Source organism: Rattus norvegicus, chromosome 2, assembly GCF_036323735.1.
Source record: "Rattus norvegicus strain BN/NHsdMcwi chromosome 2, GRCr8, whole genome shotgun sequence".
In the NCBI taxonomy this organism is placed as follows: domain Eukaryota; kingdom Metazoa; phylum Chordata; class Mammalia; order Rodentia; family Muridae; genus Rattus; species Rattus norvegicus.
In genome coordinates, this window is record NC_086020.1 from 63,591,805 (window position 1) to 63,612,646 (window position 20,842).

Sequence of the window (20,842 nt, forward strand, 5' to 3'; positions counted from 1 at the left end):
GTGTGTGAGACCTGTAGACATTGTCGATTGGACTAGACGTCCGTCACTCTCTCTGATCTACCAATCACAGCACAAAAGGTGCTGCGACGCGCTCCGGAGAGTTTTCCCTCCCCAGGCCCAGCTTTCTCGGCTTTGCTTTTTAATTCCCGGGGTTTCCTGTTCCGGAGGCGCGGGGTGGCGCCTCTGCCGTGGAGGCTGTTATAGTAACCAGGCTGGGCTTTGATGGCGGCGACCTCGGTACTATCTGTAGGTAAACCGGGGCGCGTGATGGGCGTTCGGAGAACGAGAATCGAGGGTCGGGATTTAAATGGAGTCCGGGACTGAGCGAAACGATCCTGGGAGCTTGGGTCTGGCAGCTTCGGGGCAGATCTGCCTCCAGGGCGAAAGAGATACAGATCCCGTTGATGTGGAGCAGCGGGATGGGATGCCTTTCATCTATTTGTGGAGCACAAGCGGTGGTGTAGGCGCGGGGCGGCCCGGGCTCCAGTGGGAGGCGAGTCCCGGAGTCTGGCACTTAACCCCGCAGGCTGGCGGGAGATGCAAACTAGACTACATGCAGTTGCTCATCGTCCTGCAGGAGGCCGGGCTGCAGGTTCAGCCTGGGGAAAGTGCGGGGTTTCAGCGACTTCTAGACACACCTTGCAACCCTCGTGTGTCGATCGCCGGTCCTGGACAAGTAAACTGTTCAGAATAGCTCCCTCGGTTTCCCTGCTTTCAAAGGGCATTCCCAGGAATAGGTATTTCCCACTTGCATTAACTCACTGACTTGAGTTAAACTTTGCATCCACAGTACAGTGAGTGGTACAGTATTGTCTAGCTTTTCTAACGGAGTATGCCGTTCCGTTTTTACACTGTGGAGAGGTGTTAATTCCCCTGACTGTTGTCCAACTCTAGCTTCAGTTCAGTCCTTTTTGTTCTCCTGGACTCTCTACATCCTTATTTTCTTGTATTTATCACATTGCATTTTTCCTTTTAAAGTGTTTGGGACATGTTGTGTTGTTGTTATTATTATTATTATTATATAAACATTTGTATGTGGATTTTGCGATCCTTGAACTCAGCAGGCTTGTGCGCCTTACCCATCTTTGAGTCTACAGAGTTTGGGACAGTGTCCCACATATGCTGTCTCAGTAAGTGATGGAGTCAGTGAATATGTCTGCTTCCGAATATGTCTGCTTCCCAGGTAGTTTTGAAAATGTGTATTTGTGGGAGGAATAGAATGAAAATGTAAACTTAGTGATTTAGAGACATACCCAATGAGGGAGATTAAAACTTGCCTGCCGTTTACTGTGTGCAGAGGCTGTGAAGGATGCAGGAATGACTGAATGAGCGCATGATTTCAAGGATCTAGTAAATGCTGGAGGAGTTCACCATGGGCACACGTGACTGTCACATACAGCAGATTCTGGTAAGTTCCCTAAAAGAAGTGAGTATACACTAAGTAGTAGCAACCTAGAAGGGATGAGATTGAGTTCCCAAAGGAAGTCAGGAGTTCTTCACAAGAAGAGGTTGGTGGATGGTTAGGAATTCATTGGACAAGTTAGGGAGAATGGAAGCGAAAAAGTTTTATGATAGTGCTTGGTATGTTAAGTGATCCAGAAACTATGGGCTGACAGGGACTTTGTGGAGAAGGAAGTAAGATGATAGCCCGGGAGAGATTGGGTTCAGTTTCTGTAGGGCCTCAAATCCCAAGGAGCAATCATTGATCCTATTATTTGGTAGCTATTGTTTATTAAGCAGTAATTGATAGAGCTCATATATATATATATATATGTATATATATATATGTGTATATATATATATATGTAAGTTTGATAGAGACAAACATTTTTAAAAATTTTATTTTTGTGTGTGTGTATGTTTGTGTGTGTGTGTGTGTGTGTTTGTAACTTCTCTAGAGTTAAAGAACTTACAGAAAGAACTGACAGAATGAATCTACATGTATAGAAAGGGGATTTATTAGAATGACTTGCACGCTGTGATCCACCTAATCCAACAATGGCTGGCTATCAATGGGAAGTCACAGCAGTTTCATATTAGATGTCCTGCCTATCACATATTTACATTACGATTCATAACAGTAGCAAAATTACAGTCATGAAGTAGCAATGAAATAACTTTATGGTTGTTTGGGGGGGGGGTCACCAGAACATGAGGGACTGTCCTAAAGGGTCATAGCAATAGGGAGGTTGAGAGCCACTAGCCTACATATTTGTATGTATACTTGTGTGCAGGTACCTCCAGAGGCTGGAAGAGGGCACTGGATCTCCTGACAGCTGTGAGTCACCCAGCATGGGTGCTGGAAACTGAGCTCTGCAAGAGCAGCAAGTGCTCTCCACTGCTGAGCTGTTCTCCAGCCCCTAGAAAGATGTTTCTACATTAAACCTTGAGCGTCCTAGAGCTCCAGCTCTGTAGACCAGGCTGGCTTTGCACTCACAGAGATCTGCCTGTTTCTGCCTCCCCAGTTCTGGGATAGCCTTGTGTGGTGTGTGTGTGTGTGTGTGTGTGTGTGTGTGTGTGTGTAAGTTCATTCGTGTTTGCAGTGTTCTGTGGGAAGAGCTGAGGATGAAAGTAAAGAATGGTGGTTGTTTCTTAGTCAGGTTGTGGCTCTATTTGAATTAGACTCAGGTTTCACTGGGGTTTTTGGGTTAGCTTTATGCCTACTTTATATTACAGTGAAGGGAATTCTGTCTGTGGAGGATGGAGGAAGTCTTTCCTTCAATCTTCTACCAAACCTTAGCAATGGCTAGTTTTGGGTTAGCACAGCTGCCCAACTAACAAGGACAGCAATTTGCTTGGAAAATCGACCATAGCTCAGTATGCTCCTGATTTGGTAAGAGACTAAGAGCATTAGAGGATTTAAAATCACTGATAATCGTAAACCAAGACAACCCCCTCCATACCCCTCCCCCACTTTTTTTAAGCACTGGCACTTTTGGAAATGTGTTTAAACCTTTTCTGTCTTGTAGAACTTACATTGTGAGCGGAAGATGTAGCTTATCTACAGTGTACCTCGAGATGCAAGGCAATACGTGGTAAGTGGGATGCTGGAAATGGCAGTTTCGAGAGAGTAGAGGAGAGGGGGAAGGTAGTGGGCCAGAGAGGATGGGAAAGTTTCAGATACAGGGGAAGGGCAGGGACTGTGTTCATTCTGTTATCTGTGGTCATCACTTGTTAAGAGATTTTTGTGGAGGGCTAGGAGCCAGACCAGAAGAGTCAATGAAACATCCTAGAGGCCTCCCCTGATCGAGCTTGCAGTTCTTGATGTCACATAGGCATTGAAGGTAGACCTACATAATTATTGGTGGACTGTGACGCTTGCAGGACCTGCTAAGAAGCCACGCAGAGTGTTATAAGAGCGGGTGTATTATTCAGGGTTCTCTAGAGTTAGAGAATTTATAGAATGAATCTCTTTCATTTCATAAAAAGATTTTGTTAGATTAGCTTACAGACCTTTTTTGTAGTTACTGTGATGGTTTATATATGCTTAGCCCAGGGAATGCCAGTGTTTGGAGGTGTGGCCTTGTTGGAGTAGGTATGGCCTTGTTGGAGTAGGCGTGTTACTGTGGGCGTGGGCTTTAATACCCTAGTCCTAGCTTCATAGAAGCCAGTATTCTACTAACAGCTTTCAGATGAAGATGTAGAACTCTTTTTTTTTTTTTTTTTTTGCTTCTTTTTTTCTGGAGCTGGGGACCGAACCCAGGGCCTTGTGCTTCCTAGGTAAGCGCTCTACCACTGAGCTAAATCCCCAGCCCTTTTTTTTTTTTTTTTTTTTTTTTTTTTATAAGCACACAATTATCCTGGTGCTTTTCTTTTTTTTTTTTTTTTTTTTTTTTTTTCCGGAGCTGGGGACCGAACCCAGGGCCTCGAGCTTCCTAGGTGAGCGCTCTACCACTGAGCTAAATCCCCAGCTGAAGATGTAGAACTCTTAACTCCTCCTGTACCATGCCTGCCTGGATTAGGCTGTTGTAGTTTCCTATTGACTTTAATCACAGGATGTGACTAAGAGACGTCCTAAGGGATCTTCTGCACTCCAGACATAATCCTTCTTATCTCCACTGTGGAGAGGCAATCCAATTTCCCCATGGTAATTTGTATTTATCACTCCTCCTAGCACTGTTATTCCTTTCTTAGCTTGCTATACTTGTTTAAAATGCTCTTCATGACACTTAACCAGAGAACAAAGTCTATGATGGGCGTTTCTGAGACTTCCATTGTCAGTGCAATTAATCTTGAGTTTCTTCACGTTGGCCTCAGGCAGACTCTTCAGACAAGGGCAAAAAAGTAGCCATTCTTTACCAAAATACCAGAAAAAGTCTCTAGGCCACATATTGAAATTCTCCACTGAAATGTCTTGGGCCACTTCTGCACAATTCAAATCACTCTCATAAAGTCTTCTATATTCCTACTAGGATAACTCATTAAGCCCAATTTAAAGCATTCTACTGCTTTCCAAATCCAAAGTCCTAAAATTCCACATTCTTCCAAACAAAAGCATGGTCAGGTTTATCAGCAATACCACAGTCCCTGGTACCAACTTCTGTCTTAGGATTTTACTTCTGTGAACAGACACCAGGACCAATGCAAGTCTTATAAAGGATATTTAATTGGGACTGTCTTACAGGTTCAGAGGTTTAGTCCATTAACATCAAGAGGGGAACATGGCAATATCCTGGCAGGCATGGTGCAGGAGGAGCTGAGAGTTCTACATCTTCATTTGAAGGCTGCTAGCAGAATACTGGCTTCTATGAAGCTAGGACTAGGGTATTAAAGCCCATGTTCACAGTGACACACCTACTTTGATGGGGCCACACCTCCAAATAGTGCCACTTTTTGGGCCAAGAATATACAAACCATAACTAAGCCAACAGTGGCTGGCTGTGAATGGCTGTGAAAGTCCAACAATTCTGTAGTTACATAGTCTATGAGGCTGGATGTCTTAGCTGGTTTTCAGTATATGCTGGAAGCTGATAAAAAATAGGCTCTAATGTAAGTGAAGGAGTGAACTTGCTAAGAAGGTAAGAGCAATCAGGCAAAGAGCAAAAGCTTCCTTCTCCCATGTCCTTATACAGGCTTCCAGCAAGGAGGTGTGGCCCAGATTAGGTACAGATAATTAAAGATGTGTCTTCCTACCTCAGCGATCTGGATCAGAAGTAGTTCTTCCTACTAAAAATTAAGCAAAAATCTCCTCAGAATTGTGGCTTCCGTTTTTTGGGTTTTAGTTCTAATAATAGTCAAGTTGGTAAGAATAGTTATCCCAGAAGGTGATGGGGTTGCTGAAAGGTCAGAAAGAATACTGTAGCTAGTTAAGGAAGTTATTTATTTATTTATTTTATTATTTATTTTATTTTAAAAAAATTTTTTATTAGATATATTTCTTTACTTACATTTCAAATGTTATTCCCCATCCCAGTTTCCTGTCCATAAGCCCTCATCCCTTCCCTTCCTCCTCCCCCATACGGGTATTTCCCTCTATGCATCCCCCTTACTGCCCCTCCCCCCCACATATTCTCCTGCACTGGGGGTCCAACCTTGGCAGGACCAAGGGCTTCCCCTTCCCCTGGTGCCCCAACAAGGCTATTCTCTGCTACATATGCAGTTGGAGACCTGGGTCAGTCCATGTGTAGTCTTTCGGTAGTGGTTTAGTCCCTGGAAGCTCTGGTTGGTTGTCATTGTTGCTTTTACGGGGTTGCAAGCTCCTTCAACTCTTTCAATACTTCCTCTAATTCCCCCCAAGGGGGTTCTGTTCTCAGTTCGGTGGTTTACTGCCAGCATTGACCTCTGTATTGGACATGCTCTGGATGTGTCTCAGGAGAGATCTATATCCGGTTCTTTTTAGCATGCATTTTTCTAGCTTCATCAATCTTATCTAGTTTTGGTGACTGTATATATATGGGCCACATGTGGGGCAGGCTCTGAATGCCTGTTCCTTCAGTTGCTGCTCTAAACTTCGCTTCTATATCCCCGCCTATGGATATCCCCCCCCTTTTAAGAAGGAGTGGGAGCATCCACATTTTGGTCATCATCCTTCTTGAGCTTTCTGTGGTCTGTGGATTGCATCTTGGGTAATTTGAGCTTTTTGGCTAAAAAAGGAAGTTATTTATTAAGTAGTATTAAAGTATTTGCAGAGAAAATGGTAGGAATTTTTTACTTTGGGAGGCAGAGGCAGGCTGACCAACCTGCTCCATATCAAGTTCCAGGCACCCTAGGGTTGCAGAATGAGACCAGATCTCAAAAAACAAACAAAACCAACACAAACAAAAAAACCACACCAAACCCTTTTTATTAGATATAATGACACATACATTGTGTCAGTTTTGAGATAAAGTTTTAGTTAAATAAGGTAAGGTTTCAGGATGACTCCCTGGTATGTGTATTTGTCTTGATACTCAGCAAATGATATTTATTGGGAAGGGAATTGAGCACCCTTGCTTTTCAGCCTTGGTAGAAATAAAGGTCCTGGTGCTAACCCTGCTTGCATACTGAAGGAGCACTGTAGACTTTCATCAGGGTGCCAGAGTGGTCAGTTTTCAGGTTTGCTTTCATGGTGGAGAGTTTTGCCTTGATGTTCAGGTGGCTTTCTTGCTGTACCCTCCCTCACCAGGTGACCAGGTCTCTTCTGTCTTCCAAGGGCACTAATCTCATCTTTAGGTTACCCTATTGTCTTAGTGACTCTTCGGTCGCTGCAACGAGACACCAGAAATAAGGCAGTTTTTATAAGAAAGTGTCTGATTGGAAGTCTTCTCATGGCAGGAAGCATGGTGGCAGGCAGGTAGTCAGGGAGGCATAAGGCTGAGAGCTTATATCCTGAACCACGTGCAAGCGAGCAGAAGGGAGAGGGAGAGTGAGAGAATGAAAGAATGAGAGAGGGAGAGAGGGAGAGGGAAAGAGAAACAGAGAAACAGAAACAGAAAGAGTGAGACAAGGCCTGGGCCTGGTGTGGGCTTTTGAAACTGCAGAGCCTACCCACAGTGACTACCCCAGCTCCTCCACAGACCTAATCCTTCTTAGTAAGTTCTGCTCACTGGGGACCAAGCATGCCAATACATGAGCATATAGGCGCTTTTCTCGTTCTAACCACCACACTCGTGACTCGCTTAAATAACACTGTGACTGACTTTTATCCTAGTTACTTCTTCAAGCTCCATCCTCCATGCATCACCACAGGAATATAAGGATTTTGAGGAAACAAAAACATTTAGTCCATGCCGTCATTTTCAGGGAGTTTGAACATGGAAAAGACGAGGCAGTGCAGAGTTGAGGGAGAACTGGAGGCAAGTGTTGTATGTTGAGTAGACTGGGCCTCTAAGACTGGTGTGAAGGGTAGGGGAGTAGGGAAAGACTGGGAGATGGCAGACGGTCCCCTAGTCCCAAGTACATATTTGGAGATGGAGCCCTAGGCGCTTCTACGAGATAAGCTTTGGCTGGAACAGGAGGTTGGGGATGGGGTTGGATGCACATGAATTTGGTGAGTTGTTACAGCATCTGTTGTGATGGCGTTGGTGTTTCTGTGTGATAGAAGAGAGTTACTGTAAACAGGAGGGATTGAGATGTGAGGAAGGATCCCCAGACGGCACGCAGCCTCCGTGGTGGCATCCACGGTGGCCCGGAAAGCACACTGGCTGCTGGAGGGTGCCAGGGATGTGTTGGCAGAAGCTGATCGAGATAACGTGGGCACCAGCCTGCCCATTTAAGTGGTGTTCAGCAGTCCTGTTTTCTCCTTGGCCTTCAGGGAACATGTCGGCTCCTTCTTAGACTGAGGCATTGCCAGGTTTTCGACGACTAAAGGACTAAAGCCGAGTGGGTCAGAGCTGAGTAGGTTGTTTTAACAAGTGAGCTTTTAAGACACCGGGCAAGATTAGAGGGAATGTGGGCGAGGGTAGGAATGAATGGAGAGGAAGAGGAGGGGCAGCCGTTGGGTCCAGGGGTTGGCTGTAGTAGCGGGCGTGTGGAAGAGATGGGAAAGAAGAGCCGGCTGTAAAGATTTTAGGAAAGGAAAACTTTATATGGTTGAATAAATAGTTTGGCCCTACTAAGTGCTTAGGGGCTCATCAGGATAGTTAGGTGTTTAGGAAACCTGCTTGCATAGTGTTTACATGGTGGTGTGCATGTGCATGTGTGTGCGTGTGCATGTGTGTGCATGTGCGTGTGTGTGTGCATGTGCATGTGTGTGCATGTGCATGTGCATGTATGTCTGTGTGCATGTGTGTGTGGTGTGTGCGTGCACACGCGTGTGTGTATGTATGTGTGTATATATTTGTGTGTGTGTAATTTGTGTGTGTGCATGTGTGTGTATATTTATGTGTGTGCGTGTGTGTATATTTATGTGTGTGCGTGTGTGTGAATGTGCATGTGTATGCATGTGTGTGTGCGCGTTTACGTGTGCGTGCATGTGCATGTGTGTGTGTGTGTGCGTGTGTGCGTGTGTGCGTGTGTGCGTGTGTGTATTTATGTGTGTGTAGGTCACAGGATAGCTTGCAGGAATCAGTTCCCTCCTCGCCGTGGGTCTTGGTGAGACCCATGTTCTGATTTCTCCTTTTCTTTTCTCTAAAAAGTCATAGAATGTCTTACCACCCAGGACGAGGGTGTCCCCGGGGACGAGGAGGACATGGAGCCAGACCCTCAGCACCGACTTACAGGCCCCAAAATCTGAGACTTCTTCACCCTCAGCAGCCTCCTGCGCAGTATCAATATGAGCCTCCCAGTGCCCCCTCTTCCTCGTTCTCGAACTCTCAAGCCCCCAACTTTATGCCCCCACGGCCTGACTTTGTCCCTTACCCTCCACCAGTTGCACCGTCAGCACAGGGCCCTCTCCCACCCTGCCCAGTTAGGCCCCCTTACCCCAACCACCAGATGAGACACCCTTTCCCTGTGCCTCCCTGTTTTCCACCCATGCCCCCTCCAATGCCTTGTCCCAACAACCCCCCAGTCTCCGGAGCACCTCCCGGCCAAGGCACTTTCCCCTTCATGGTCCCCCCTCCTTCCATGCCCCACCCCCCACCCCCTCCCGTCATGCCGCAGCAGGTTAATTATCAGTACCCTCCTGGATACTCGCACAGTTTCCCGCCTCCCAATTTCAACAGTTTTCAGAACAACTCCAGTTCTTTCCCACCCAGTGCTAATAACAGCAGCACCCCTCATTTTAGACACCTCCCTCCATACTCACTTCCCAAGGCTCAGAGTGAGAGAAGGTCCCCAGAGAGGCTTAAGCACTACGATGACCACAGGCACCGAGATCACAGTCACGGGCGAGGTGAGAGGCATCGGTCCCTGGAGCGCAGAGAGCGCGGCCGCAGCCCGGAGAGGAGAAGACCTGAGAGCCGCTACCGCTCGGAATATGATCGGGGGAGGACGCCACCGCCGCGCCATCGCAGCTACGAAAGGAGCAGGTAAGCCCGCACGTGACGTTCCTTAATGAAGCTGCAGACACGGCCTGTTTCTGTTTGTTGATCAACTTGTTCACTTTTTTCCCCCTGAAGTTTTTGAGACAGCGTTTCTCTGTGTAGCCCAGGCTGTCCTGGAGTGGTTTAGGGAAGCATTCCAAAATGCCCGGGGTAGACCATGTGGCCTTCCCTTCATGACACACAGTTGTGTTTTAATGATGATTTGATGGCATGGAATTGTTTTAATTTAATATTGTTTTAAATCATTGGGGCTTTAATTTTGCTCATCGTGGTCACCTTCAGTTTGCGACACTGTTCTTTACAAACTGGTGATGTGCGTGCACCACTGCTGACCGAGACGCAGAGCTGCTCAGGGCGCTTTAACACGGTTACCTTTGGAAAGTGAAACAAGACTGCTTATTCATGTTACAGTCTCCAATAGCGTTAGCCCGTTTCCCTGTGCTGAAATGTTCTCATGGAGGGAAGTTTGAAAAATGCTGTTTAGTTGTAGATACTTTTTTTTTTTTTTCCCAGTACCAAATTTTTCTAAATAAAAAAAAAAAAATAAAATCTTTAATGGAGGCAATTTGTCCCAGTTTCACTTCTGCCATGATAAAAAAAAAAACCCACTTATTTGAGCTGGAGAGGTGGCTCAGTGGTTAAGTGCACTTAACTGTTTTTCCCGAGGTCCTGAGTTCAAATCCCAGCAACCACATGGTGGCTCACAACCATGTGTAATGAGATCTGATGCCCTCTTCTGGTGTGTCTGAAGACAGCTACAGTGTACACATATATAATAAATCTTTAAAAAAACAATTTAAGGGACAAGGGTTTATTTCAGCCTCTGATTCCGAGTTATAGTCCATCACTGTGGGAAGGCAAGGCAGGACCTTGAAACAGCTAGTCACATCACGTCCATAGTCAGAGCAGAGACAACGGCATGCTTACATTCTTACATTGTGCCCCAAGTACAGTTAAATAGCAACTGCAAGATTGTTCCAAGGCACTCTTTGCAGAAAGAGTTATGTCCTTGTTTCCTTGAAAGATCAAGCTTGTTCTAAAGTGTGGAGAAAGAAGCTTAGGAACAAGGTACTAGCATGCAGTTCACAAGGTGGCAGGGCGTCACGCCGTAGGCTTTGCCTAGCTAGGCAGAGCTGTCGCACAGTCTCTCCCAGGCTCCTCTCAGTCAGCTGTACAGCATGGCCGCCTAAGGGATAGCTCACCGCTTGTGAGGAAGAAGGATCTTAGGGCACTGCATACAGATAACACACACGCACTCTTGCTTAGTTTAAGTAGATTTATCATCCATTTATATTCGTAAATGCGATTTATATCCAAATTAGTTTTGAATCCCTGCCCACTTGGAGGGAGCAATTGAATGAAAGGTTATTCCTAGATGTAAATTTGTTGGCTAGATGTTAAAAATACCCAGAATGTCGTCTGGTTTGGTTCTTCATGTTGGATGGAAGAGCTGCCCTTTCGTGTCTTTGATCTGCAGCACCTGTCCCTCACTCTGTAGGCGAGGCTACTCTCGATGTAAACTGTGGCTTTAGTAGAATTTAAGATGGAGAAGGCGTTCGTTCCCACCTCTGGGTGCTTCATTTTGCCGTAATTACCTGAGGATTGTATGTTTCAGGATCATATAATTTGGAGTAATCTTCCTTGAGAGTGGGGTAATCTTTAAGTGAAAGATATTTTGTGTTGGAATTGCTAAGTAGCTGCTAAATTCGACTGCTTTGACTTGACTGTTTTGCTGTTCCTTGGATAGAAGAAGGGGGTAGGGGTTATTTTTGAGTTTAGATTTTTTTAGATTTATTCTTGTTGAACCCTAGTCTGAAGAATCAAGATGTTACATCCTGCTCCGAAAGTTTTGGAATTTAAAGTATTTTATATTTCATATTTTCAAATTAGGGGATACCCAGTTTTGTAAGGTTGATAAATACTCTGAACTTGAAAACTCCAAATGAGGGGTGGTCAGCTTTCTGCTCCTCATCACCCTTCTTCACTTGGGTGATGACTTCTTCCTTCAGATTGGTGGCTCTGATGCAGACACACTGGACGCTGATTTTATTCTAGGTCTTCACTGCGTCTGTCAGATAGACTCAAGCTGTTAGTATATCATAGTATATATGTATGTATACTGTATATATGCTAGTTCATGTCAGCATATGATAGGTTTATGCTGAGAGCCTCCTCGGTCTCTTCTCACTTGAAGTAAATCTGTCTATTTGGGGCGCTTTTATAGAGGAAAGTAGCCCACGTGCTGAAGTTGCAGCCTGGCAGGTTACTGAGCGCTCACAGCTCTAACTCAGGCCCCTCTCCATGAGGCTCCGGCTTGTTCTGATCTCTGCTGTGAGACCTTCAGTCCGCATTTACTTATTAAGTAAATAGTTTTCTAGAAGCCGGTAGTAAGGGAGTTCTTTTGTAGGTTAGCTGATTAAAAGTTCTTGAGAAGATTATGAGAGACTTGTGTTGAGTGGGGGATGACGTCCAAAACTGCCCGTGGAGAGACTCTGCCTGTCTCTCAGTAAACTGAGGAGCAATGAGTAGGAATAGTCCCTGAAGTTTTCGTAGATGTGCAATTTCTTCAGAGGGAGGTTCAGTGAAGACATTCTGAGTCTCTCTGCTGAAAACAGCTGTGTATTATTTCCTCTAAGAGAGCGGGAACGAGAGAGACACAGGCACCGGGAAAACCGCAGATCACCGTCTCTGGAAAGGGCCTACAAAAAGGAATATAAGAGATCTGGAAGGTAAGCGATTAGCATTACCTTTTAAAATTCGAGTTTCTGTGCTTGTCCAACCCTGCCAAGTCTTCATTCCAGCTCTGACCAGCGTGGCCTGGGAGGTGGAGAAGCCCAGTGCTAACGCTGATGGCGTTTGAGGAAGATCTTGTTAAATGTCCTCCAATTAAAAGTGTGTCTGTCTGTAAGTGCTCGCAGTGCTATAAAGCTATGAACTTATAAATTTAGATTAAAGACTACAAGTCTAGATGAAAACTTGACATTGATTCATAATTATGCCCTTAAATTTGCTTGTTTGAGGGAAAAGAGCCAAGTGTCAGTTAGACCCTTTAGCAGTCTGACACCACAGTTGTCACTGCTGCAGTTTAAGATGTCATTTCCACGTCTGAAAGGAGCTCTGTGGTCTTGGATCATGGTGCTTAGGAGCCTGACACAGTGCCGACTGCTTATTGCCTGTCAGCTTTGCTACTAGCTAAGGTTATCCAGCCTCTCTAAGCTGGAGTTCTTTCCGTGTGAAATAAGAGTGACATTTTCCCTGATGACTGGCGAAGCACTGATGAGACAGTACACGTCCCAGGTACCACATGAATGGCCACTCAGTACAACTGTGCGAGCATTGACTTTAACACTAGGCGGTAAGTAAGAAGCAGGAAACTGATCAGGGAAGCCAAGTGAGCTGACTCACATCTGGGGTCCCAACATTTGGGAGGCTGACACAAGAGGACCACTGAGTCTGAGGCAAGCCTGGGCTACAATACTGAGTTCCAGACTAGCCTGGGCTGCAGGGTAAGACTCTGTCTCATTTTTTTTTTTAAAGAACAATTTAAGTATAAACTAAATTAAGGAAATTGAAATCACTATAGCAACATAACTAAATTTGTAAATAAATGCAAAGCTGGTTCTTTGAAAGAGCCTGTACCTAAAAGTGGCAAATGCCAAGTGTGATGCAGAATACTATAGGGATGCAGGTAAGGGAAGCGATCAAATGACGGGAGAGATGGCTTAGTGGTTAGAGACACTGGCTGCTCTTCCAGAGGCCCGGGCTCCTCTCTTAGTGCCTACGGCTGCTGACTGCCATCTGGAACTCCGGTTCCAGGGCAGCTAATCCACCCTTCTGGCCTCTATGACATTGACAACATCTGCTGTATAGAAATACATGCAGGCAAAGCACACATACACATAAAGATAAATAAATTTCCAAAAAAATTACAAAATGATGTAAAGGACAAATTTTATTTTAAACCTAAATACTTGAATACAATGGGTTGAGTTTTAGGAAAACAAGTTTATAAATTTTACACAAGTAACAGAAAACTACTAAGGCAAAAATCATGGAAAAATAGGAAAAGCTGATATTTAAAAAAATTTTTTTTTAGTACAAAAAAAGCTTTAAACTGTTCTCAAACACGCTCAGCTGGTGACGGCAGAGACGACCCAGACCGCAGAAGCCCACCTAGGCAAAGGAAGCTACAAGGCGGTCTCTCGTGGGAATAAACATACCCATTAGAGTGACTACTAGCAAGTTGTTTTCAGTAGTGCGATAAACAGTAATTAGAGGTTTTTCCCAGGAATATATGCATAGCTAGGTTAGTATTATTTAAGGTAAAATTAGTATTTATTTATGGGTAAAACCATTATGAAAGAATGGTCACTTACGAAAGAATAGCATCTGTTGATGAACATGATTTATACCGTGTCAAGAGAGCCAGGCTTAATGTTGAAATCTAGAGGTTTTCCCATAAAAATAAGAGCAAAGTGAAGGAGTACCCATTGCTTATTGTTGTTTCCTGTCAGCAAGTTAAAAACAGCGTCGTTGTGTCCCCTCGATATTGTGCTGTTTTAAATGTGATATTCACTTCTTAATAGGAGAGGTAAATAAAAGTCCAGGGCTTTTGAGAGGACAATCCCACGGCCTTCTGGGAACCCAGCAGTGAAAGGTGGTGTGGAGCAGACCTAGAGAAGTCGTACTGAGGTCTGAAGGGAAGGGTAGGGAACGAGGACTTCAAGGGAAGCAGGAAGAGCATGTTCCCAGGACTTAGTGTAGAGAAATGCTCTGAGGGAGTCCATCCTGGAGGTCAGGAAGTCAGCTGTGATGACTTCTGTGCTAGTGTGCAGTGGGAGTGATCTGATGACCCAGATCATAGCAGGGGCAGAGGTAATGATCTTACTAGGACTTGAGAGCTGAAGACGTACGTGTTGGAGCAGGGAAGAAATAGCAGTCACAATCCTGAGCTCTGGTGTTCCTTATTGTGAGTAGGGGGACATGAAGAAAGAGATAAGAGAATTAGTTGTATTTGGGGCAGTAACATTATGACCAGTGTTCACCAAGGCAGACACAAACTAGTCATGGCATTGGTCTAACATTGTGTGCTCGCCCACAGGCTCGGGATGACAGAGATCATGGTCCATGTGTAAGAAAGACATGCAAATTCATGGAGCACTTCGTCATGTTATAAGAGAGGGGTGGGTAGAATAATCAGAATGTGTTATATAAATGTATGCAACCATCTGGTAAAATTAATGACTTCTGACTTACAGCAAAGATTCTAAGAATACTATTTTGATGAGATGTGTGAAAATGGAACTTGCATGTGTTTTGAGGGTAGTTAAACCTAGTATTAGGTTTATGGAGAGAGGATGCACGCACACTAAGGTGATTGATCTGACAAATGTACAAAGATGCGGTGGTATTCACAGAGGGGAAGTGTTAACTAACCTACCATTAGATTTGTTAAGTTATGGTGTACACATGAAAGAGGAGAGTAGACACCAGTAGTTCTAGCACTTTTGAGGTAAAAGCAGGAAGATCAGGAACTCAAAGATTTTCTCACATCTCATCAAGCATAGTAAGTTTGAAGCCAGCCTTGGCTATAATTAATTAATATAATTAATATTAAAAACTTTAAAAATAAACTCATTAAAAATATTAAAATACAGAATATAATTGTTATCAGTAAGTGGTATTTTAGGTAACTTTTATTAATATGTTTATGCTTCCTTTGTCTTTCTTTGCTGTTTTTCTTTTTTGTTATTGAGGTGGAGTTTCACTGTGTAGCTCTGACTGGCCTAAGGTTGCTATGTAGATAAGCTACAGCCATCTTCCTCCCTCTGCCTCCTCATTGCTGGGGTTATAGGCTTGGACCAGGGTACCCAGGGTTTCTCTGGGCAGCCCTGGCTGCCTTTGAACTCAAGAGATCTGCCTGCCTGTGCATTGTGTTTCTCCAGAGGATACACACTTGCTTACTTGTGTGTGTGTATGTGTGTGTGTGTATGTAGTGGGAGGGCGTGCTCTCGTCCATCCGTGAGTATACCACAGTGTGTCTGTAGAGTCGAGAAGACCGTGTTTGGAAGGCAGTTCTCTCCTTTCACCACGTAGGATCTGGGCATCACTCTTGTCCGGCCTGGCAGAAGCACCGTTACTTGAGCGGCCATCTAACCGGCTCCACACATTTTCTTTTGAGTGATTTGTGCTAACAAAGCTAATGCATGTTGGAATACGTGTGTCTAGATTTTATAGATGTTTTTGAGGCAGAGTCTCAGGTTTGTTCCCAGGCTGGCATGTAGGTCTAGAACTTGAAACAGTCTTCCTACCTTGGCCTCCCACGTGCTGACATTGCAGGTGGGAACCATAGCTTAGCTAGGGTTTCCATTGTGGTGAAGAGACACTGTGAGCATGGAAACTCTTATAAGGGAAAACATTTAATGGGGGCTGACTTACAATTCAGAGGTTTAGTCCATTGTTAGGGTGGTTTGAAGCATGGCAGCCTGCCGGCAGGCATGGTGCTGGAGAAGGAACTGAGAGCTCTACATCCAGATTTGAAGGCAGAGGGAAGAGAGAATGAGCCAGCAGGCCTGACTTGCCCTCCTGAAATATCAAAGCTTTAACCCCTCCCTACACCTCCCCAGTGACACACTTCCTCCAACAAGGCCACACCCACTCCAACAAGGCCACACCCACTCCAACAAGGCCACACCTCCAGTAATACCACTCATTATTCAGTAGGGCCATTTTATTTAGACCACAACAAGTCACCATGTCTGTCTCAAAATAATTTCTCACTTAAATCTAGAGGCAGTAGTAATTTTATCCACAGACAATGGGGCGAACACTATAATAATGTGGCCACGATTCTCACTCACTGTCTTTTGGAAGGGTTTTAGGGTCTGTCTAGATCTATTAGGCTTAAGTTAGAATCTACCCTATAGATTTTTCCTCCAAGTACATTCGTCGGATTAATCTTACGTATTTTTAAGCCTCAGGAATTCAAGGATAGGAGATTTCTTATCCTCTTTATTAACTGAGTTGACATTAGTATTTTGAGGACCATAATTAGCCACAGTTTTGATTGACTCGGTGTAACACTTAAGTCTGTTTTTCCAGGGCGAGGTTGGGAGTGTCACTGCTGCTTCTCTCGGATTAGCAGTCAGGTTAAGTTCAAAGCTAAGTGCAAGCCAGGCTTTGGGAAGCTTTAAAAAATTATTTTGGCAAAGCACTATATGAAAGATTCAAAACTGTCATTCTCTTTGGTGAAATTGTCCGCAAGTAGAGATGTCCGAATGTTTTCCGAGTGTCTTTTTCTTCTAGGAGCTATGGCTTACCAGTCACTCCTGAGCCGGCTGGATGCACAGCAGAATTACCTGGGGAGATTATTAAAAATACAGATTCTTGGGCCCCACCCCAGGAGAATGTGAATCAGTAAGTAAATCTGGGTGGGGCCTGGGGATGTGTATATTTATACAAATAGACCAGGTGATTCTGACGCTAGCAGACTGGCATTTGGGAATCACTGGTTTACTGAAACTTGGCATGGTGCATAGGCAGGGTGCATTGACATGTAGGCAGAAAATACACTAGGTAGCTTAGACAATGGAATGTTATTATCAATAACTAACATTCCCCCCCTCCTTTGGAAGTCGTTCTCCAAGCAGGGAGAAGAAGAGAGCACGTTGGGAGGAGGAAAAAGACAGGTGGAGTGACAGCCAGAGCTCTGGCAAAGAGAAGAGCTATACGTCCATCAAAGAAAAGGAACCAGAGGAGGCGCCGCCTGAGAAAACCGAGGAAGAGGACGAAGAGCTCCTCAAGCCCGTGTGGATCCGATGCACACACTCGGAAAGTTACTACTCCAGTGACCCCATGGATCAGGTGGTAGGTCTGAAGCAGAGACCATGTGGGCCAGGCTCTCTCCACTGCACCCTGTGGCATTTAGGCCAGATATTTCTTTGTGGGCATTGCCTGTGGATTGTAGGATAGTGGGCAGTATCCGTAGGCCCTGTCCGTTTGATGCTAATAGCATCCTTCTCCAGTGGTGAGAACCAAAACTGTCCTCAGATGCGGCCATCTGTGACTGTAATCACTCACTTTTCTGTTGTTGTGATAGAATACCATGACCAGAAACAACGTACGGGGGAAGTTATTTTGGCTCGTGGTTAGAGTCTAAAACGGCAGGAGCAAGAAGCTGAGTACGGCAGTCAGTACTGACCAGGCCCTACCTGCTTGTCCTCTGAGACCAGACAAGGTCTGTCCTCCGGAGGCATTCTCCCTCTAGCTAGTCTGTACCTTGTAAAGGTTCCATAACCCCACCAAGCAGCGCCACCACGTGGGGACCAAGTGTTCCTATCCAGTTAATTATAAATTAGGCTCATATCTCATACTAGATACAAGGTAGATATAGAATAAGGGTCATTCATTAAATGAATGAGTGGAACAATGGCCATGTGACATTTGGCGCATGAGGTTAGGTAAGATGGGGTTTTGCTCTTTGAGATTTCGTAAATGTAGAGATGCTCCTTGACTTAGGGCAGGGCTATATTTAGCAACACCATTGTAAGTTGAAGATAGCTTTTGTCCAAGTTATGTTTAATACACCCAGCAAAATGTTACAGTTAATTCCGCTCTGCATTCAGTGCACTCAGAACACCTGGGTTCTACTCTGTAGTTGGACAAAATCATCTTGTACAAAGTCCAACTTTTAATGAAGTATTGAGTAGCTCTTGTAAAGTTTCCGAAGCATGTACCCAAGAAGTCCTGGCAGCATAGTATGTATGAAACGGAACGTGGGCTGTGTCTCTTCATAATGGCACACGTGCCTGAGAGCAACATCTTACTGCCACTGCCCCGAGTCTCAAGAGAAGGTCATAGAGCACTTGTCAATTTGGGCAAAGATTAAAACCCTAATTTTGAAATATATTTTTTTTATAAGCATTTATATTGCGATGTGTATGGTCATGTGTGTGATCACGGGATAGCCATGGGAGTTAGTTTGCTCCTCCCACTAGGAAGGTTATGGGGACTGAACTCAGGTTGTCAGGCTCAGTAGCAGTAAGCACCTTTACCTACTAAGCCATCTTGCTGGCCCTGAGGTATGGCTTCTACTGAATATACATGGCTTTTGAACTGTCAGTTGCTTCTCTTGTGGCCCTTACCTGTGCAGAACTTGAAAGGCTTCCTTGTCTTTGGAAGAAAAGGGATTGAGGAATCCATGATAGTGGTATGATACTCGATACAGTATAACTAGAAGTTATACCTCTATGCTGTTTGAATGTGTCAGGCTTAGTTTTCTTACAAGGGAGGTCATTGCCAGCATTTAGTTAGTGGCTCAGGGACAGCATCTCATGTTGTCTTGAGAATCCTCCCCAGTTCCCAAATGGCACTGTGTAGCCATTGTTTTCTTACCTCTGTCTGCATACAGGATTCAGAGAGCACATGACTTTTCCAAGGTCTGCGTCCATCTCTGCCAGAGCTGTGTCTGTGTCACTCCTGGCCACGGAATTTTCCTTTGCGGCCATGACGAAGCTTTATGAGCTAGGAGGCTTGAAAACCAAGTGTTTACCGTTTCCCAGCTCCTAGGGTCAGAAGTTCAGCTTGGATTGGATTGTTTAAATCAAGGTGTCAGAAGGGCAATATGTTCCTTTCTGGAGCTCCAGAGAAAATCTTTTCTCATTACATTGCTGGCAGTTCTGTTTTTTGTAGCTATTGAGCAGAGGTTCTCATGTGATTGCTCAGTGTCTCCTGTGGGTTCCTCACTTTTGGTGGCCATTTGTAGTTTTCCTCATTCCGGAGACTCTTCTGTGACAGCCCTGACATTCTCACGCCTTCTCTGCCAGAGACAAGATTCAAAACCAAATGCTAGACAACTGGTGTCTTATCAGCTTCCCTTTTAATAGTACATTGTTATAGATGCAAGAGAAGGGACTAGACAGATGGCTTAGTGGTTAAAAGCACCGAGGCCTTTACAGAGGACCAAGGTTTAATCCCAGCACCCGGGTGGCAGTTCACAGCTGTCAGTAAGTCTGAAATCCTCCCCTGGCCTCCAAGGCACCAGGCGTGCGCACAGTGCACAGAGAAGGTAGGAAGGATGGCAGAGCCGTCAGGGCAGCTAGAGTCTTGGGGATGAGGAGGGATTGACGGGAAGCAGGCATTTCCTCTGCAGAGTGACAGATGAGTCACTGTTTGCCTTAGTTTTATTTTAAAGAATGAAAGCTCTGCTTTTTACATTTTGTGGTCATTACGTCAGTCTGGCCATTCAGAGTGATTTTCATTGTGGAAGGACAGTGGGCAGCGGCAGAGGACTCCTCCTGTGTCCTGTGTGTGTGTGTGTGTGTGCTTATTGGGGAGAGAGGAGGGGAGGAGACTTTCTTTTGCTCTAAGGGTCATGGTATTTTTTAATGTCACATGTAGTGGGCATATGCAAACAGTTCCAGTGCTGCCCAGTGTGAGCGAAACTCACGGGTAAACCACCAGGCATACAGTGTGTGTTTGGTTCAGAAGCTGTCAGTGTGTGGTGTTTTCGTTTTCAAATACTGACTACATTGGGGACTTGAAAGTGGCATCTTGTAGTTAAGGGGTTTTCTGTATAATGATCGTTAATTCGGCTTCTCACACTGATCCTTTACTTTGCAAAGGGAGACTCTACTGTCGTAGGAACAAGCAGGCTCCGGGATCTGTATGACAAATTTGAGGAAGAGTTGGGGAACAGGCAAGAGAAGGCCAAAGCTGCCCGGCCTCCATGGGAGCCCCCAAAGACAAAGCTGGATGAAGATTTAGGTGAGTGGAAGAGCTCAGGACTGCTGTTAGCACTGCTGAAATCTGACCTGTGCCAAAATAGCCTTTAGATTCCCAACTTGAAATATTTTCTTTTTTCATTTTCCTTTTGCTAACTGTAGTCAATAAATATGTGGTCTTCCTTTCTCAGTTACATTCCAGAATGTAGAAGATCTTACTTTATAAGGCAGGCTAACATGTCTATCTCTTGCAGAGTTGTCTAGCCTCAGAATCAGGAAGCGCTCTATTCCGGCATCCCTCTAAAAGCAGGAGCTGTGCCTTAAATTCTTGAAAATGGGCAGGTGACACTTCCCTAGCTCTCGTTCCATTGCTGGGCACTCCTTGCTTAATGAGGAAGCATCACACTCTAGTGTGAAGGCTTCTACCTACTGACATAGATTTTTTTCCTTCATAGTCTACGATTTTAAATGTTCTGATGTTTAAAGTATATGGTGAGATTCTCCCCCTGTACCCACAACCCCCTCTAGTTTTTTGAGACAGGCTCTCATTCCTTGGTTCAGTTAGCCTGAAATCTAATATCTCGCCCAGGCCAGACTTGAACTCACGGTCATCCTCTTCTTTCAGCCTTCAAAGGGTTGCAGGTGACAAGGTACACTGATGGAATCTTTGGAATGCTTTTAGCCACTTTGTCCTTAGCCCCTAGCATAGTGCCACAC

General features: G+C 44.9%; 1 protein-coding gene across 7 annotated transcripts in view; it reads left to right on the top strand.

Moving 5' to 3' along the window:
- Positions 1–80: 80 nt before the first annotated feature.
- Positions 81–20,842, top strand: part of Drosha (drosha ribonuclease III) — a 111,804-nt gene continuing 91,042 nt past the window's right edge. For 2 of the 7 annotated variants that reach the window (XM_039102207.1, XM_063281744.1), the window contains exons 1-9: positions 102–250; positions 1,298–1,408; positions 2,235–2,278; positions 2,970–3,035; positions 8,556–9,389; positions 12,041–12,133; positions 16,710–16,820; positions 17,039–17,270; positions 20,027–20,168. In XM_039102207.1, the coding sequence (XP_038958135.1) occupies positions 3,019–3,035; positions 8,556–9,389; positions 12,041–12,133; positions 16,710–16,820; positions 17,039–17,270; positions 20,027–20,168 (1,429 nt within the window). In that variant the 5' untranslated portion in view covers positions 102–250; positions 1,298–1,408; positions 2,235–2,278; positions 2,970–3,018. Of the gene's footprint in view, positions 251–1,297; positions 1,409–2,234; positions 2,279–2,969; positions 3,036–8,555; positions 9,390–12,040; positions 12,134–16,709; positions 16,821–17,038; positions 17,271–20,026; positions 20,169–20,842 lie in introns of all 7 variants that reach the window. The other 5 variants (XM_006232050.5, XM_063281745.1, XM_039102206.1 and 2 more) reach the window with 4 other exon arrangements.